The 17,604-nt window shown below is 46.5% G+C and overlaps 3 protein-coding genes across 4 annotated transcripts; 2 read left to right on the plus strand and 1 right to left on the minus strand.

The window, feature by feature from the left end:
* The first annotated feature begins 3,844 nt into the window (after window positions 1-3,844).
* ATP5MF (ATP synthase membrane subunit f) lies at window positions 3,845-5,077 on the plus strand. Its single transcript, XM_042827997.1, has 4 exons — window positions 3,845-3,893; window positions 3,970-4,077; window positions 4,445-4,561; window positions 4,901-5,077. The coding sequence occupies exons 1-4, from the start codon at window positions 3,878-3,880 to the stop codon at window positions 4,927-4,929; spliced, it is 270 nt and encodes an 89-aa protein (XP_042683931.1). The 5' UTR covers window positions 3,845-3,877; the 3' UTR covers window positions 4,930-5,077.
* Window positions 5,078-5,983: 906 nt separating this feature from the next.
* CPSF4 (cleavage and polyadenylation specific factor 4) lies at window positions 5,984-12,423 on the minus strand. 2 transcript variants are annotated; one of them, XM_042827994.1, is made up of 8 exons: window positions 12,279-12,423; window positions 11,079-11,129; window positions 10,516-10,668; window positions 9,630-9,725; window positions 9,388-9,481; window positions 8,891-8,963; window positions 8,328-8,420; window positions 5,984-7,265 (listed from the first exon to the last, which is right to left on the minus strand). In XM_042827994.1, exons 1-8 carry the CDS (start codon window positions 12,379-12,381, stop codon window positions 7,197-7,199), a joined length of 732 nt encoding a protein of 243 aa, XP_042683928.1. In that variant the 5' UTR covers window positions 12,382-12,423; the 3' UTR covers window positions 5,984-7,196. The 2 variants fall into 2 exon arrangements, with proteins under 2 accessions (XP_042683928.1, XP_042683927.1); XM_042827993.1 differs by lacking the exon at window positions 12,279-12,423 and having other exon boundaries at window positions 11,079-11,774.
* A 314-nt stretch (window positions 12,424-12,737) lies between these two features.
* On the plus strand, window positions 12,738-17,445 carry PTCD1 (pentatricopeptide repeat domain 1). Its single transcript, XM_042827992.1, has 8 exons — window positions 12,738-13,184; window positions 14,098-14,238; window positions 14,438-14,656; window positions 14,918-15,019; window positions 15,392-16,150; window positions 16,334-16,450; window positions 16,727-16,909; window positions 17,113-17,445. Exons 1-8 carry the CDS (start codon window positions 12,738-12,740, stop codon window positions 17,305-17,307), a joined length of 2,163 nt encoding a protein of 720 aa, XP_042683926.1. The 3' UTR covers window positions 17,308-17,445.
* Window positions 17,446-17,604: the final 159 nt, after the last annotated feature.

Genomic DNA, 17,604 nt, shown 5'->3' on the forward strand with positions numbered 1-17,604 from the left:
TTTGACTGGTCCCTGGGTTTATTTTCATGTTTGTCTATGGGAAGCAGGCAGTCTCAGATACAGCTGTCACTGCTGCAGATTTATCTTGGTGAAAATTCCTGCTTTGGTTTTGCAAGTGTTTTAATTAACGTAAATTATTTTACTACACTTTACCATTGATAGCATGTAATTATCTCCCCACAGGTATATATTTAGTGAACCAGCAGGCTGATCAAGGACCTACAAAATACAGTGGTTTTGCAACTGACAAGATGTACAAGCAAAGGCCGGCAAGATGGGCCCACAGGAGGTGGGCAGTCCTGAACACACGGCTTACATTTCCCCATTTGGAGAAGGAAATCATAACATTCAATTACACATTTCATCAAAGAAGCGTGAAGATGCCTCAATACTTATGTGCTGAGAAAGAGAAAAGAGCGACGTACATGCTAAACTATTAATTATTGGTAAGCAGCCTCCTTTGTAAAGTCTTTTGAGGTTGACTACGGAAAATGGCTCTGCAATAACACACAGCAATCCTATGTTCATTCTCTTAACTGCTTCTGCTGGGTCAGTCTTTAGGTATCATTGTCAGTGCAAGGGAATTCATTTTCCTGAGGACTTGTGGCCATGGAAGAGTTCCCAAACTCCACACCCATCTCTCATCCTATTCCCCCCAGCAGCCAGCTTTCACTGCAGGCACTTCTTGAGATGGACCAGGTTGAGACCTATGCAGTGCAGCAGCACTGCTCTCACCACATCAAGCTGCTCATGCAGTTTGAAAACAAGATTGGATCAAGCTACTTTTCCCACAAGTTGCCAGTTGATAAAACATGCCGCTCTCCATTGAGCTGCCTGTGTTCCATGATTTCTTTTTCTCCTTGATGGCTGCAGCCACTCAGCCTGTGATAGTGGGAAGACATCGGCTCGAAATAACTGTTTGGGAGCCAAGAAGCATCCTATGCCAAACCGCGTGTGTCAGAACTTTATCTGTCCGCTTGTGTAGGTTTGATCCTTTATTAAAAGCACAGGGTGCTTTGTCATCAGTCTGAGTGGGCGCAGGATCAGGGAGGTAAATCCTCGTCTCTTGACCTTCCTGAAGGCCACTCTGTGCTACTTTGTATGGCTACAGACACTGCGTCTGCATCTGGCTACTGCATCGCTGACCGTCCCTACCGGTGAGACCCTGCATTTCAAAGGGTGAAATGCACCCAGGCTGAAAACATGACACAGCCCCTAAGATCTTACAGTCTGAGGGAGGTCGTGTTCTGCTTTATGCTTCGCCTTTTAATCAAGAGTGTTACTTAACTTTTCAATCCACAACTGCATCTTCGGAGTGAAAGCTGCAGTATTATGTGCTATGGTTGCTACAGGAGAAAGGAAACGTCTTTCGTATTTACTGATGTCCTTTGCAAAATACTCTGGGTTTTTTGAATGATGTACTCACTATTATTTCCATGCCATTACTTATAAACTTCAGAGCACTTTCTGGAGGGAACTTGAGCAAGATGAAAACCTTGGGGCAACAATCCATTAGGCTTTTATTTTTATAGGCTGGGTTAAATCTTCTTGAAACTGGTAGATTTAACTGCATTCCTTTATTTAGGGTCGCTGAAGGAGACATTAAATCTGTGTTTCTAACCACAGGCTCGTGCACCTGAAGGCTCAGAGGGGACAGTCTTGGGCAGGACATTAAAAGGAAAGAGATTTTGTGTAGATGGACAATCTGATTCAGGTGGAGAAGACAACAGAAAGAGAGCGTGTTGAAACAGGCAGGGAACGGAAGCTCTGAGCAGCCTGAACAATCACTGATACAAAACCTGGACTGAACACAAGACACAGAGGGGCTTGGGGTCACAGTGCTGCCGGGAACAGGTGTGGAGCTGGAAGCAAGGAAGCTCTCGGCTGTGTGATTTCTTCTGCATTCAGGAAAGGAGGGCTGGGAGCATTCTTGTAAGCACGCAGAAACACAACAGAAATACCTTTCTTCATCACTCCTCCTCCTCCAATCTGAATCAACCAGTGAGACCTTGAACGTTAGCCAGCAACACAGGTCCAAGGGAGGAAATGTGCTGCAAAACCTCCCACACATCTGCACCATTTAACTCTTCCTGCTTGGTTTGGGATTAAGATGGCACAAAGACAGCAGCTCTTCTCCCTCAGTTCACCAGAGCAGGCAGTTCGGGCCGAGGTTTAGGGCCCTTTTGTCCCTAATTGCTTTGCAGATGAATCATTTTATGGCCTTCCTTTGCTATCGTAACAAATCAAACTTCCCCAGGCTTTGCTGTAAGCGGTTTGAACAACGCTGTGTGCTCCGCAGGGAACTCTTTAAAATGAGGCACCTGCCATTGGCTTTTCTCCTGTAGGTGAATTAATTTGCCTTGCATGAGTAATCCTATTTGAAACTACAGGTTGCCTTGCAAGAATGAGGGAAGCAAGTCTAAAGCATGCTTTTATGCAAGTGCAGCAAAAAGGCCACATAGCAGTTCATGAGGGGACACTTCTGCAATAAAACTGCAGTTGCCAGTAACTGCAATAATAGAATAAAGGATAATTTAATAAAGGGATTTTTAACTCATTTAACAGTGACTACATTCGGAACACTTTCTCCAAGTGATCAGGCACACTATGCTTTCCTAACTCTACTTTCTGTTAATAAGTCAGAGAAAAAAAGCAGGCAGTAGTCTCCTTCTTCTGCTTTTATTGTTACATTGCAGGAGAGCACTGTTCAATGTAAAGAAATTGATTTGGGTAAGATGAAGGGCTGAGATACAAGCTGGACACCCAGGCCAGCCCTGGAGTAACATGAATCACACAGTGCCATCTCAGAACTACAGCAGTCAGCTCCTTGAGTACCAGGTAAGCCTAAGACTAAATGCAAAGATCCTGCAATGACTACAGGAAATCCTACGGGACTCCGCAACCTAAGCAAAGTAAAAGGTGCAAAAATGGGTCACACGGTGCTCAGATAGGAGCTGTGCATCTTGAATTTAGTCTCCGCCATCTCTGCTCAGTTGAAGCAGTCCCTTTGCGGTGCAGGTTTAACACCTGGGAGATCTCGCGTACTGGCTGGCTCGCCGCTCCCTGCTGCATCAGCTCGCCGACGGAGCTCAGCACAGCGAAGAACCGAGCCTGACGCTGCCCTGGAGCTGAACGATTCGATGGGAAACCTCTAGAGGTCGGGCGAGCTCCGAGCCTCGCTGCACAGCTCGCTGCCTGCCAGTGACACCTGCCGGGCTCCTGCGTGTCCCGGAGCCTTCACAGAGCCGAGGAGGCACGGGGCGAGCTGGGTGCCTCCCAGATATGGGCACAGCTGGGAGGGATTGTCCCCGTCTGCTCTGCCCTCGTGAGGTCCCACCAGGAGCACTGCGTCCAGGGGTCCCCAGTACAGGGATATGGAGCAGCTGGAGCGGGGTCTGCAGAGGGCACGGGGATGTCAGAGTGGAGCGCATCTGCAGTGGGCGCGAGCTGAGAGCTGCGGGTGTGCAGCCTGGGGAAGAGAACCTCCAGGGAGACCTCGCTGCAGCCTTCCACTACCTAAAGGGAGCCGATAAACAGCAGGAGAGTGACTTTTAACACGGTCTGATAGTGATAGGACAATGGGGATGGTTTTAAACTGGAAGAGAGGAGATTTAGGTCGGATGCAATAGGGAAATGGTTCACTTGGAGGGCAGTGAGGCGCTGGCATTGCTTCCAGAAAGGTAGTTGCCCCATCCCTGCCGTTGCCCGAGGTCACGACTCCGTAATAAGCAGCATCAATGTACGCCGTCCAGCCCCGCCCCGCCCCGCCCCACCCAACATGGCGGCGCCCCATGCCCACCCTCCGACCCTCCTCCCGTCAGCCCCTGCGTCGCGCCCCCTTCCCGTCTCGCCCCGCGGTGGCGCACGGCACGACAAGATGGCGCAGCCGCCGGGTGAGTGCAGCTGGCCGCCAAGGTGACCGTGGCTCCTCGGCTCTCGCTGACCGCGCTCTGTTTCTTTATCCCGCAGTTCCTCTGAAGGACATGAAGCTGCTGGACGTCAAGCTGGGCCAGCTGCCCAGCTGGCTGGCTATGAGGGACTTCACCCCCGGCGGCATCGTGGGCGCCTTCCGCAGAGGTGAGAGAAGCGGGGCTGTGGCTGCAGCTCTGAGCAGCGCCCTGTGCTGTGCGTGCGGCTTGAAAACAACAAACGCTAGCGTCTCCGTACTGTGTGTGTTAGCACTGAAGAGTCAGGTAATCCCGAAGTAGCATGAGTTTGTTAGGGCCGTGCTAACGTTTGGGGAAAAAGATCGTTTTTACCTTTTTTTTGGCTTGCACTGACACTGTGCTTCACCAACACACGTTGTTTTCTCTCAGACTTGATTGTGAGACCCCTGGGTGTTTCATCAGAAGCACTTTCCGGAAGCCTTTTGCAATCAGCATCTTTCTTTCTGACAGAAAACTGTTCATCTGGCTGCTGTGAAAACCTCCTTTCTTCTCCGCAGGTTATGAGAGGTATTACAATAAATACATCAACGTGAAGAAAGGGGGCCTTGGTGGTATCAGTATGGTGCTTGCGGGGTATGTTGTCATGAGCTACATCTGGAGCTACAGTCACTTGAGTAAGTAAAAACTATGGCTGAATGTGGGGAAGCTTAGTGATTGCCTGGGGCAGTGAAAACAGTAAACTTTGTAACTGCTCTTAGAAATGAAGTCAAAGAGCATCTTAAGTGTTGTCACTTCAATCTGATGCTGTCTAGAGAAGCAAATTGAATTCTTCTAATTGTCAGATAACCCACACTTCATTGGTGATGAAAGAAATGTAGCTCTTATTGCCTCTTTAACCTGATGGTGCTTAAAAGCTACACACTTAGATTTCCCCTGGAGTGCTTTCTTTGTGTGTGTGAAATCCATGGATTTTTTTTCTTCTTGCAACTTCTTGTTGTTTTACTTTGATACAGAGCATGACCGTCGCAGGAAGTATCACTGAAACATGGAATTCAGAAAGTGAAGGTGCAGCTTGTGGCCACTGGGACATTCATCCTGACAGAAGGCAACTGAACTGTCATTCATTAAAAAAAATCTCTACTGTTGTGACCAATAATAAAGTGCATACACTTTACACTTGCTGAACTGAACCTGTCATAAATGGCTTGTTAATTTGACTGTGTGGGTGAGGTTGTCTTCTCAATTTTGCACCTCACAAGGATAAGTTTGGGAAAAAGTTCCTGCTACCTAGGCTGCATTATGAATTGGGGAAATTATTACAAATGGTTTGCATTTAACTCTTTGATAAGAAGCAAACAAATGCTTTTTACTTCTGCTGGTCTAGCTGTTAAAGGTTGGACAGCTAGATGAGAGGATATAATATTTTAAAGAAGAATATCTTAGAGGCTTGGTGTGGCTGTGTAATTCTCCATCTGTCTGTCACCTGGGGCCCAGAGGCATTTGGACAGTTTTCCACCATCTGAGACAGGTTCAGGTTTGTTACCTGTTAAACCATTTCTGTCAAAACTATAGCTGTGTTCATTACTTACAGCAGCTGGGAGGGTTTTCTGAACGGGTGTAAGCCTAAAGGAACTGTGATATAACGAAAGTCCATTAAAAATGGAAAACTGCTGATTGACTTAAATGCGCAATTGCAATTTAAAGGAGCAGCTGTGGATTTGGCCCCACCTGATTAGCTTCCTCATGCTTTCCACTGAGCAGGTGCATCTTAAGAAGCCTGTTGTACCTGGGTGCTGCAGGTACAGTCTGCAGTATTTTTCTCATAATAGGAGCAAGAATGAAAACCATGAGCTAAGGAATACAAATCTCTTGAGCTTTATCAGTAAGAGAAAGGCTTTTCAGTTGCAGAAAACATCCTTTCAGGGAGTGAAGACTTTAAGTCTCCCTGAACTAGATGGGAATGGTAACTACACAAGGGTTTGTTCCCTTTCCACACACCTAGTTACATGCAGGTGTCATTTAGTTTGGCTGCTGTTCAGCATGAAGGGACACAACACAGTAAGCAAATTCTTGACACTTTGCTGTAATACAGTCTCTTAGTCTCAGAACTTCTATTTTGACTGACTCTGAATGCACACAGTGAAACAATGGCTGCCATTCAAACCAACATAGGCTCTGGTCAGTTTTTCTAATTTAACCATGTTGCCCTACTTAAAAAGAAAATAATCACAGACAGCTTTTTCCATCCGTACATTTCAATAAAAACAAGGTACAAAGGCAGTCAGCAAATGAGAGGGGTTATCATCAATAAGGCTCACATAGGTGCAAGTTGTTGGTTTTTTTTTTAATTCACATTTTATCATTGGCCCTTTTGAAATAGTTGTCTCACAAAACAAATAGGTTTTGGCTTGCAGAGGTACGATCTCAGAAGAATGTTCTACCACTTTTAAAAAGCAGTGTTCCATAAAAATATACAGCTCCACTTCTTGGTCTTCTCTAGGCTACAGAAATACCTGTTTGGTGTGAGCTGAATGACAGGGGTGCTGAGAAAAGGCTCTTTTGTTCCTACACTTTAAACTGTGTTCATTTCCCTGTGTTTTTTGCAAATGGAAAATGAACACAGATGTGAATTTCCCAAAATCATTTCTTATTATTTGGCCAACTACAGAGATGCCAATTTATTCTTCCCAAATCAGTTCTCACCCAGAAGATTAATTTCTAACCTTCAGTATAGCAAGAAACACAGAAACAAAGTGGACAAGAGTTTTATAGCCTGGTGCATGTGAGGCATTAAGTCAATCACCAGGACAAGCTCACAAGACTGGATCTAGGAACACAACTTCACTTTGTAAGAGCAGGACAGCAGAATTCCTCACTGAAGGGAAGGCATTTCAAGGACTAATTTTCCCAGTCAGTCTTTCTGCTTCCACAGGGAGTGCTGAAATGCTGCAGGTTCTCCAAAGAGAAGTGGCAGGAGGAAAACATTTAAAAAACAAAAACCACCAGGGTCAGCTGCATTGACATGGAATGCTGCACCGGTGAGGGCTTTGCGTGTCTGTTTGCTTTTAGATCTGCCTTTCAGCAGGGCTCAATGAAAGTAGACGGAGGCCAAAATCTATTTTAAAAAGGTTAAAACATAAAAAAAGTTGTGGACAATTACAAAAACGTTGCTTAGCAGCAGCCAGCCTCTGACCAGTTCTTTCAGTAATGGCATTAAAAAACCAACCTGATTAATAGTTCAAGAAATAGTGCAAGGCAGAAATCTTTTCTCAGTGTTAATAGCTCCCTTGCACTCTTCTTTCTGCTCTTTCACTGTCCACTGAGAAAGGCCAGATGTCCTTTGGTGCATCTGTTGGCATAATGACCTTTTTCACCACACTAAAAAAAAGAAGAGAGAGAGAGGTTTTTAGAGTTATAGATTCTTTCTCTTGCTGCCTTTAATAAGCAGCTTTTAACAGCTTTTCTGTGTATGGAAGACGCAGCATTCAGTCAGTGGAGTCAGTGAACTGGTGTCAAAAGAGCCACAACTTATGGACTATTTCCACTCCCTGGAGCAAAAGCTGCTTCTGTGCTGGGATCAACCACTACCACGTTATTGTATGACAAAAGGGACAGGTCCCAGTGCACTGCTGCAAAGAGCTGTGACATACAGTGTTAATTTCAGTATTTGAGGCTTCCAAGACTATTCCACTTAACATGTAAACTGCAATGGAGATTTATACTGGGGGCTCAGCTGATCCTGGATTGCACAGTTAAAAGTGCATCTAAACAAGAAATTTGTGACATTGCACCTTAGGGCTATTCAAAGCCAGAGGGAAACATCAACCTCTGATATTACAGCATTCTCCACTGTAGTGGAAATTTAAGTCAGGGCTTGAAGCAGTGATTGAGCACCTGGTGGAAAGGCAGGGCCAACCCAGGGGAGCTCAGGTGTGTGCAATGCATCTGAGTGACTGGAAGGGTAGAGTCAGGATCCACCCTTTCCCAGACCTCATTTAAGGGCCGGCAGTGGAAGCAAGAGGATCTCACTGGAGATCCCTACCTACTGGAGGCCTTCTAAAGGTAAGCAGTTTTTCTTCCTTTGTGTCTGCGGCTTTTGTGTTTGAACTCGTTCTTTCTTACTACAGCCTAGGATTGTGTCTTTTTGTTATTACTGCTGTACTTTCCTTCACGTTATAGCACTACATCCAAACATGTAGTTTACTTCCTTAAATCCTTGCTTATTTACTGGAGAGGAAGTAGCCTTAAACAGAGATATGGCTTTTGAAAGCTGTATTTGCAGAAGACTGGATTTGATTCAGCTTCTTAATATCCTTGTCCAGTCACAGTAACTGCTGCTCAAGCAAGCAACCAGCAACAAAGCAACATGAGATAATCCAGGTGATGTGTGTTCTTATTACTTAAATGTGGTACCCCTGCCTTCCCTCCCTTCTGAATTACCTTGTAACAGGTGACCTGCTCCAATGGCCGGGGTCCTCTGTTCCCAGTGTTGTTGTTTTGAGATTGCATGACTCCAATAACTTGGGGTGTCCTCTGTTAGTTAAGAGAAGAGTTCTGATTCATTAAGTGCATCAAGGACAATGATTTTTACACCTCTTATTTTCTTAACAAGAGAAAAGAACACCCCACATATTGAACGATCCGTTTTCCTCCCAGTCTGTGTGGGTGATCTGCCAGCTGGAGCACCAGAGAGAAGAAACCAAAAACTAAGGATTACAAAACCCAGCAATCCTGCTTTTCTCTGAAGAGCAGCTTTAGAGAATTGGTTTGGGCTGCTAAAATATCATTGCCATGACTGAGATGTCATGCAGATTACAAAAACTGGCAGATGGTTGCATAACCACACGTGACATGCTTCTGTTCTACAGGAGCATTCTGTGATTAGATCTTCATGTTATAGTACAGCAACTGTAAAGACTTTCATTGCTATAATGGCCTCTTCTAAAGGACTGTGGAAAATGCTTTGAGAGTGGGTGTGTGTAGGAAGCAGGGGAGTTGTGTACCTTTTGCTGTGTTTGTGCTGGCTGAGGCAGTGGTGGTTGCTCTGTGGTTCCCATAGGTAGTTCAAATCGAGGGCTGTTTTAGGCAGAAATAAAGATTCTCAAATTATACACCAACATTTTTTGCATCAGCTCAGTTAAAAAAAAAAAACTCCAAACAAAATGTTCAGCTAATTAAATTAGATTTATGGAAAACGGACCTTTCCCCAGTTATCATTCTGGTGCTCAGTATTTATGCTTGCTAAAACAATATGCCAGTAACCAAAAGTCTTCTGTAACACAAGCTCATGCAATCCCACCATGGCATCTGAGCACCACTTCAGTGTCTTACTGGTAGCTCTCTGGGGAGGACAAGCACCACATCCTCCAAGCAAAAACAGACTGTGATACCAAGTGTTGGCTATCTCTACAGAACCACTGGGAAGCACTGGACACCCCCATATGACAACATCAGGTTAAGTGGAAGCATCATTAAAGAGCAAGCCTGCAAACATACTCACTGCATGAATTTACAGGTAGGCCCTTCTGGACAGAATCCTACTAGGTAATTCACACAAATGACTCTTCGAGTGTGCCGGTGTCTGCAGAGTGGACCTGCAACACAAAGCTCCATGGTTCATGTACCATCTATGTGCACTGCAGTGTTAAATAGCAGCAGGCACACAAAGCAGATCATGCAAAGAAATAATAGCAATGCCCTCCTCTTATAGCCACAGAAGCAGCAGCTATACAACATACATACCGTGTTTACAGAAGCCTCTGTCGTACCAGGGACAGTCTTTGATCTTAGATTCCGGGTCAATGTGCAAGAATGGACATTCTTTGTTACTGCATTCCCCTGTACCAAAGGCAAATGCACTTCTTAGTTAATGATGCAGGCTCAAGATCAAATAACTCCTAAAATGTTACCTGGATCACGTAGCTCCCACAAAGCTGTTACCAGCATTCATAAGTTCAGGTACAACAGTCTTATTGCCTGACTAAACCTAGAGGATGAACACCAACCACTCACCCCTAGTGAGTGAAGTCCTACCAGACTGGATTATTTATGTGAGCTTTTAAAAACAATGTGGAAACTGATCTTGAGAGTCATGATAACAAAAAACCAACATTTAGTGCACCAAAAGTGTGGAGAAACTACAAATTGCACACTAACCTCAATCCAAGGAAACCTACAAGACTGTAGGTTTCTGACAGCAAGTTGCCTCATTATGTCCAGATCTCCAGAGCTGGAAAGCAAGTGCATAAAAGTTTTGCACCCCCATGCCCTCTGCTGCTCATCAACTCCCCAAAACAAGATTCATGCAAAGATCACCTGCTCATCCTACTCAACTCATGCTAAAAAGAGGAATATAAAGTACAAAACCCAGTAAACAATGTGAACTTCCTCCCTCTTCCCCACAGTGACAAGCTCTTGAGAGAGAAGACATCTACAACACGTGGTGGACTTAGGGGAATAAAAAGATAAAAGAGCTAAGCAGACCTGAAAAACTACAACCAAACAGTGTCAGCAGACACGGAAGAACTGAAATATTCTGAAGATGGAATAAGAGGGATGCACCAGGATCCTCTTCACCAGACTCCCACACTTGCAAGGAACACTAAGTAGGAGCTACAACACTTCTTACCAAATTTGGAGTAGAAGTAACACTCAGGCATCTTGGTCATGTCATACTCGTGCAGAAACTCGCACTGGTCTCCCTTTTTGCATAGTCCTCGTAGCCAGTGTTTGCAAACAACAGTCTTTTCCCCACTGATGTGTCTGAATGGGCACATACCTCCTACATGAGGATGGGATAAGGAAAATGAGAAAGAACAATTAAAATCTGCAGCACAACCCGGAACACAACAGCAGTGCTCCACTTGCCTCTACAAGAATTCAGTTTTTCTTATGACTTGCTTTTAATGCAATGACAAACAAGGACATCCAGGCAAGTCCTGTTTTACCCTCAAACAAGCTGAGCACCGTAGTCTCCAGCTTTGAATCCCAGCAACCACAACCCACAGATATTATAGCAGTTACATCCACAGCAAACCCCACATGATTTGTGGAGTTAACCCAATATCCTTCATTTTTATCCCCTTCCTCAGCCCTCGGCTTAATAAAACCCATGATTATCATAGACAGCACTAGCAAATCTAATTCTCCTCCCTGCTACGTGAGTGTAAGTGTACTGGAAATACAACTTGCCTTTCCCACATGCCGCCTTTAAAAAAAATTCACAGACAGCTGCACCTGATTCTGAGGAGAGAAGAAAGATAATAAATGTTAACAAACTTTTGTAGGAGCTTTCGAAGTATTTTCTTCCTGAAGAAATTATCAAGCCCTCAAATTCAAAAGAGAAATAGCATTTTGGGTTGAGAAATTTACATTCCTGCATGGATTCTTTGTTCAGGTCTGGCCTTCACAAATATCTGTATTCTCCTCAATGAATACACAGCAGGGAAATTTGCAAAGTTCATTAGTTCTGTTTATAGACTTTCTGACTTAGGTTCTGCAGGCTGGGCACTTACTATTAAACCAATTGCTGTAGTGAAATGTGTTTAGAGCTCTGGCAACTCCAGTCTTGTACTTTCTCAGCAGAACAACCTGAACCAATCATTGCTGCGTTATCCCTTGCTGACCAACAGGAATCACAGCATTGAAGGGAGCAACATGAGGTCAGCAGCACTGACACAGAACATCAGCAAACTGTTGAGTCTCCCAGGACTATTTGTATCAGTTGACAGGTTGGAGAAGACCTCTACGATGACCAAGTCCAACCAGCCCATCCTCTCTATGCCCACCAACCGTGTCCTTCACTGCTACATCCCCACATTCTCCATACCTCCAGGGACTCTACCATCTCCCTGGGCAGCATGTTCCAATGCATTACATCTCTTTTGGAGATTAAATGTTTTCTAAATACCCAACCCGAACCTCCCCTGGCACAACTTGAAGCCATCACCTCTCATCCTACTGCTGTTACCTGGGATCAGAGGCCGACCCTCACCTCACCACAACCTCCTTTAGGACCTGTAGGGGTGATGTGGTCTCCCTTGAGCCCCCCCCCATCTCCAGACTATCTAGGAAAGCGTTGTGACACCAGACCATGAACCCACCTACAGCTTCCCTGCGGCCAAAACACCTCATCTACCAAAACGGAAATAAAACAACAGCTTGGGAGAGCAGTGTTTATTCACATGAATGCCTCAACTTTGCTTCCATCCCAGCTTGGCACAAACTACAAACTACAGACACGCAGCACCCGGCAGAACCTCGTGGGGCAGCAGGAGCTGAGGGGACACGAGGACGGGAGCCCGGTACAGGGCCCGGGAACCCCCCCACCACCCCGGGACAGGGACAGAGGCACCCCGGAGAGGAAAGGCCGCGCCCTGAGCCCACACGCACTGTCCATGCCGGGAAAGGGCAGCGGCTGCGCCCCCAGCTGCTGCTCCACCGCCAGCTCCAGGTCGAACTTGATGTGGTCCACGCTGGCGATGAGCTCCTGCATGGTGGCAGCCGGGGGGCGACGGCACCGGGAGGGAAGGGGGGGAATGGTGGGGGCCGGCTGCGGCCAGGCCCGGCCTGGCCTGGCCCGGCCCAGCCTGCTTCGTTTCGGCAGCGCCTCAAAGAGTAAAGGCGGCCGCGCGCGCCCCGCGCCGCGCCGCCCGCCTGTCCCGGAGGATGCCGGGAAACCACCTCCGCCTCCGGCCACCCGGCAGGCAGCGCGCCCGCACGGCTCTCCGCCAATCAGATGGCGGCGTGGCGCTCTAGGCACGCCTCTTCCGGCCGCGCAGGCGCCGTGGCGCTACGGTGGCCGTGAGGGGGCGTTGCCACACGAGCGGCGGGTTCCGCCGCGCTCCCGTTATGAGGCCCGCGCGGCTCCTCCTCCTCCCCCTCTCGCCCCTCGCTTGGTGGTGCTGCCGCGCCGCTGCTCGGCCGCCCCTCGGCCCGCTCTGCTCCCCCAGGCCGAGCCTCCCGCCGCTGCGTGGCCTGAGGGCGCTGAGCTCGTCACAGTTGCCCCCTGAGGTGTGCGGTGCGAATGGGAAGGGAGGCGAAGCGGGAGGCCCCGCCAGAGCTGCGGGCGGTGAGGAGAAGAATGATGAGGATGAGGATGATGAGGGTGTGGAGTTCGGGACGCTGTCTACAAAGTTCTCTTCTAGAAAATATTACCGCAAAACCACGTCAGTGTTTCGGAACTTAAAGCTTGAAGAGGATGGGGAAGAAGAAGGAGAAAGGAGGCTGTGGCGCGGCCCCAGGAACACCCCGTACTGGTACTTCTTGAGGTGCAAGGCCCTCATCAAGGAGGACAAGGTTTGCTCTTTGCTTATTTGGGTTTTAATGACTTTTGATCCACATGGATGAACACTTTTGTGTTGGGATTAGAGTGGTTCACTTAGGAGGGGCTTGCAGAGATCATCAAGTTCCAATACCTGACCATCTTGGGGCTGAATTGAAGTCTAAGTTGTACCTGGAAGATGTGCTCTGATGGTGTGTGTAGCAGCTGGGTTCTGGTGCTGGGCAGATCCTCCCCCCTTCCTACTCCTGCCTTCCCTTTATGGCCGACCCTCTGTGCTCAGCACAGTTGAGGCCACACCTCAAGTACTGTGTTCAATTTTGGACCAATCACTACAAAAAAAAAAAGATGTGGAGGCCCTGGAGTGTGTCCAGAGAAGGGCAATGAAGCTGTGAGGGGTTTAGAGCATGAGCCTTATGGGGAGCAGTTCAGGGAACTTGAATTGTTCAGTCCAGAGAAAAAGGGACCCTGAGGAGACCTCATTGCTTTCTGCTCCCTGAAAGGAGGTTGTAGTGAGATGGGGGTTGGCCTCTGATCCCAAGTAACTGATAGAATGAGAGGTGATGGCCTCAAGTTGTCCCAGAAGAGGTTCAGCTTGGGTATTAGGAAACATCTTCTTGGAAAGAGTGGTAATGCATTGGAGCCAACTGCCAGGGAGGTGGTGGAGTCACCATCCCTGGAGGCGATTGAGAACTGTGGAAATGCGGCACTGAGGGACTGACAGATAGGACTCAATGATCTTAAAGGCCTTTTCCGACTTAATGATTCTATTGTGCTACATGTTTCGTTATCATCTTTACAAAAAGAAGGAAAACAAGAATTTATGAGGAATTCTGTGCTCTGTAGGATTTCTGACTGCAGCTGAGACTATTCATATCCTTGTAACTGATTCTCTTGTTGCCTTATAATGGATTTTCCTTTTCTCTGTAGCTAGCAGAGGCCCTGGAGCTGTTTGAGGTGCAGATGCTGAAGGAGGAGCGAGTGAAGCCAGAAGAGAGCAATTACACTGTTCTAATTGGCGGCTGTGGCAGGGTTGGCTACGTGAAAAAGGCATTCAGACTCTACAATGATGTAGGTTTACGTTCTCTCTTCTCTTGAGCCTTCATTAGGTTTTCTCAGCTACTACATCTGTTTCTAGCATTTGGTCCTGTTTTTCTCTCCAAAATGCCTTTGAGCTAATGTTCACCTTTTCTTAGCCTCAAGCTATTAAAACCAAACGATGAAATAACTCTTTTCCTAAAAGCTACTTCCACGTCTTCTCTTCCCTTAGATGAAAAAGCGAGGCTTAACTCCTACTGAGCCCACATACACAGCACTGTTCAATGCCTGTGCAGAATCACCATGGAAAGACTCAGGCCTGCAGAGTGCCCTCAAACTACGGCAGCAGCTGAAGGACAAAAACCAGGAGTTGAACCTGATCACTTACCATGCATTACTGAAAGTCTGTGCGCTGTGCTCGGATCTCAGGATGTGTTTTGATGTACTGAAGGTAAACACAGGACTTTTCTTGTGTTCTGCTCTAATTAAAGCTCTTGGAAGTTGCAATATTGCATTATCACATTGCAGTGATAATTTTTGCAGTGATAATTACTGACCAGGTGTTTGTATTTCATTGACTTTGGTCTCATTCAATTAAATTATCTTGATACTTACCAAGGTCAAGTACATAAAATGATGCCACATGCATCAACAGCTGTGACAGACTGTTTGAGTACCTGGGAAGTCTAATGCTCTCTCTCCTGTTCTTTAGGAATTGGTGCACAAGGGCCACGTTCCCACAGCTGAGACCTTCAGCTTCCTTCTAATGAGCTGCATAAAGGACAGTGAAAGTGGCTTCCGATATGCCTTACAGGTTTGTCTTTATGTGCTAAATGGCAAGAAAAAGGCACTTCTGTACTGTAACTTGTCACCGAAATGTGCAGAGGGCAGCAATTTCACAGAGCTGATGAAATGAGGTACTCAGCTCCTCCTGGGGCAAGTTCTACAAATCAGACACCCTTCAGGACATTGTGTAAGATGTTGGAGAACCCTGGAGGACCTCACAGGGCTGTACTGGCTTGAGGTGGCTGTTCACTGCCCACTGGCATCTCACCTTATTGTGCTATAAACTTCCTTTTCTGCAGGTAGATAATGTAAGAGTATGCGCTGTAAGTATGCTTACAGTCTGCTAGAAATGCTCCTGTTATTTGCTGTTATGTATGTTTGTTCCTTTTTCCCTCTTCAGGTTTGGAAACAAATGACTAAGCTGGGCATAAAGGCCGATAGCCACAGTTACAATTTGATGCTGCGTGCTGCAAGAGACTGTGGAATAGGTGATCCAGCTGTGGCTTCTAAAGTATTGCTGAGACCCACTGATGAGAACTCACCTCAACTGAGGCTTGCACCTGGCAGGCAGAAGGTGAAAAATCAGAGAAAGAAGGGAGAAGAGGCTGCACCAGTTGTCCAGCTGGATGTGGAAGCCATGGAAAAGCAGTTATTTCAGGAAAGTTCAATGCAGCCTGAAAAACTGATTGTGCAACAAAACAAAGATGTGAATCAGGCTGAAAATAAACCAGTACCAACTGGTCTTGACAGCCCTAATGTAAGTCACAGCAGGACTGGAGCACTGATGAGGAGAGGCCAAGATGAGGCACAGCAAAAACAGGCTTATCTAAGCCAGAAGCTGCACTTCTGCAACCTGCCCAACCTGCTGGATTCACAGATAGCTGATGCAGATGTGGTTTCCTTGGGGACAGTATCCACACCATCTGATAGACTGTCTTTGATGGGAGATGTGGAGGGTTTCTTGAATAAAATGAAAGAGGACAATGCAGAGCCTGACATTAAAACATTTACTTTACTGGCGGAGCTGGTGGAACCCCAGAGCCCATCAGAATCCTCTTTGCTGGCACTCCTTGATGAACATAAAGTGAAAGTAGATGTGACATTCTTTAACACTTTAATAAGGAAGAAAAGTAAACGTGGAGACCTAGAAGGAGCCAAGGTGAGGAACTCGGAACCAGCCATGTTGCTGTTTTCTTGTCCCAGGCCTCCAGTGGTGCCTGTGTTTCACTGTGAGACCTGTTTCTCTGTCCACAAGATAAACTGAGAATCTTACACTGTTTTTCACTAGCTAGCACTACGGTGGAGCTTCTTGGGAATTGATGCCAACATTTGTATCTTACAGAGCCTTCTGTCAGCTCTTGCAGAGAGGAGAATATCACCTAACCTCCAGACATTTTGCAACTTAGCAATTGCTTGCCACCAAAAGAAAGATGGACTGCAGTTACTCTCAGATTTGAAGGTAATATAAATAACTAACAGATCCCCTGCTTAGGGAAGAGGCAAGGCCAGTGAAGCATTAATGCTTCCAAAAAGACCTGAGGTTTCTGTGGTGAATTCTCATTCCCTAAAAATGCAGCTGTAGAGCAGCTGCCGGCAGCTGAGGCTCTGTCCTGTAGCTATGCTGGGATAGGGAGAAGGTCATGGGAAGAGTTGGCTGCAACTGCAGGAAGCTGCTGTGCAGGTCATTCTTGAAGTGCTGTGCTAATGGGCAGCTTAACCATCCTTGTTGTTTCAGAGATCTGGAGTAACTCCCAACAAGTTCATCTACAGTGCCCTTATTTCTGCTGCTGTGAGGCAGCTGGATTACAGCTACCTGACTGAGATCCTGCGAGACATGAGGAACAGTGAGGTGCCCCCCAATGAAGTTATCATACGCCAGCTGGAATTTGCAGCTCAGTACCCTCCAAAGTTTGACCGGGTGAGTAGCTGTGACTGGCTGCAGGGTGAAGAATGCCAGCATGGGAGGGGAAGTGTAAATGGCTGCCCTCATCTTTTTCCTGTGGTGTTGTCTGATGGTTTCTCAATAGCTATTTACTAAATAGCAGCTTGTAGCTACTGCACACTGGTATTACATGATCTCTGTTCTAACAGAAGCTTGTTTTGTTGGACTTTTATTTGCAGTATAAGTCAAAGAACCCATACTTGGAGAAAATTGATGGCTTCCGTGGCTACTACTACCGGTGGTTAAAAGTAATGGCAGGAGAGGAGACCCCCCACCCCTGGGAAAAATACAGAACAGCTAAACGTTGCACAGATGAAACTAAAGAAGAGGCTGTGCAGGGGCAGGTAGGGCACAATGCTCCAGCTGAGCGCTGAGTCCAGCATACTGCACTGGAAGAGCTTGGACTTTGCACCCTTGAACTGCTTCCTTGTAGTAAAGCTGTGTTGTAGTTTCAGGAACTCAAGTTCTTGTGATATTTACTAAATAAAATATTTGTCCTGTTGTAAGGAGAAGCAAATCTACTGTCAGTGAATTTGCTTAAATGCAGAGAATTTAACTACATAGGCTGTAGTTTAGCAAACTCTATGCTAAACAAGTCTTGTGACAAAGGAGAAACAATTCAAATTTAACAGTGGTTTAGTTCAGGGCTAGTTTTGTCTTTCCTGCATTGT

The sequence above is a fragment of the Centrocercus urophasianus genome, unplaced genomic scaffold (genome assembly GCF_019232065.1).
Source record: "Centrocercus urophasianus isolate 14NV4802_14NV808 unplaced genomic scaffold, USGS_Curo_1.0 seq_29, whole genome shotgun sequence".
In the NCBI taxonomy this organism is placed as follows: Eukaryota; Metazoa; Chordata; class Aves; order Galliformes; family Phasianidae; genus Centrocercus; species Centrocercus urophasianus.

Excerpts from the sequence above, each read along its gene's own strand:
- ATP5MF (XM_042827997.1), top strand. Across the intron at positions 4,078-4,444 it reads CGTGGGCGCCTTCCGCAGAG|GTTATGAGAGGTATTACAAT; the intron begins GTGAGAGAAGCG and ends TCTTCTCCGCAG. Across the intron at positions 4,562-4,900 it reads CTGGAGCTACAGTCACTTGA|AGCATGACCGTCGCAGGAAG; the intron begins GTAAGTAAAAAC and ends ACTTTGATACAG.
- CPSF4 (XM_042827993.1), bottom strand. The coding sequence starts at position 11,268 with ATGCAGGAATGTAAATTTCTCAACCCAAAATGCTATTTCTCTTTTGAA. Across the intron at positions 9,726-10,515 it reads TTACTTCTACTCCAAATTTG|GGGAATGCAGTAACAAAGAA; the intron begins GTAAGAAGTGTT and ends CCTTTGGTACAG. Across the intron at positions 8,421-8,890 it reads CAGCACAAACACAGCAAAAG|AGGACACCCCAAGTTATTGG; the intron begins GTACACAACTCC and ends CTTAACTAACAG.
- PTCD1 (XM_042827992.1), top strand. The coding sequence starts at position 12,738 with ATGAGGCCCGCGCGGCTCCTCCTCCTCCCCCTCTCGCCCCTCGCTTGG. Across the intron at positions 14,239-14,437 it reads CATTCAGACTCTACAATGAT|ATGAAAAAGCGAGGCTTAAC; the intron begins GTAGGTTTACGT and ends CTCTTCCCTTAG. Across the intron at positions 16,151-16,333 it reads GAGACCTAGAAGGAGCCAAG|AGCCTTCTGTCAGCTCTTGC; the intron begins GTGAGGAACTCG and ends TGTATCTTACAG.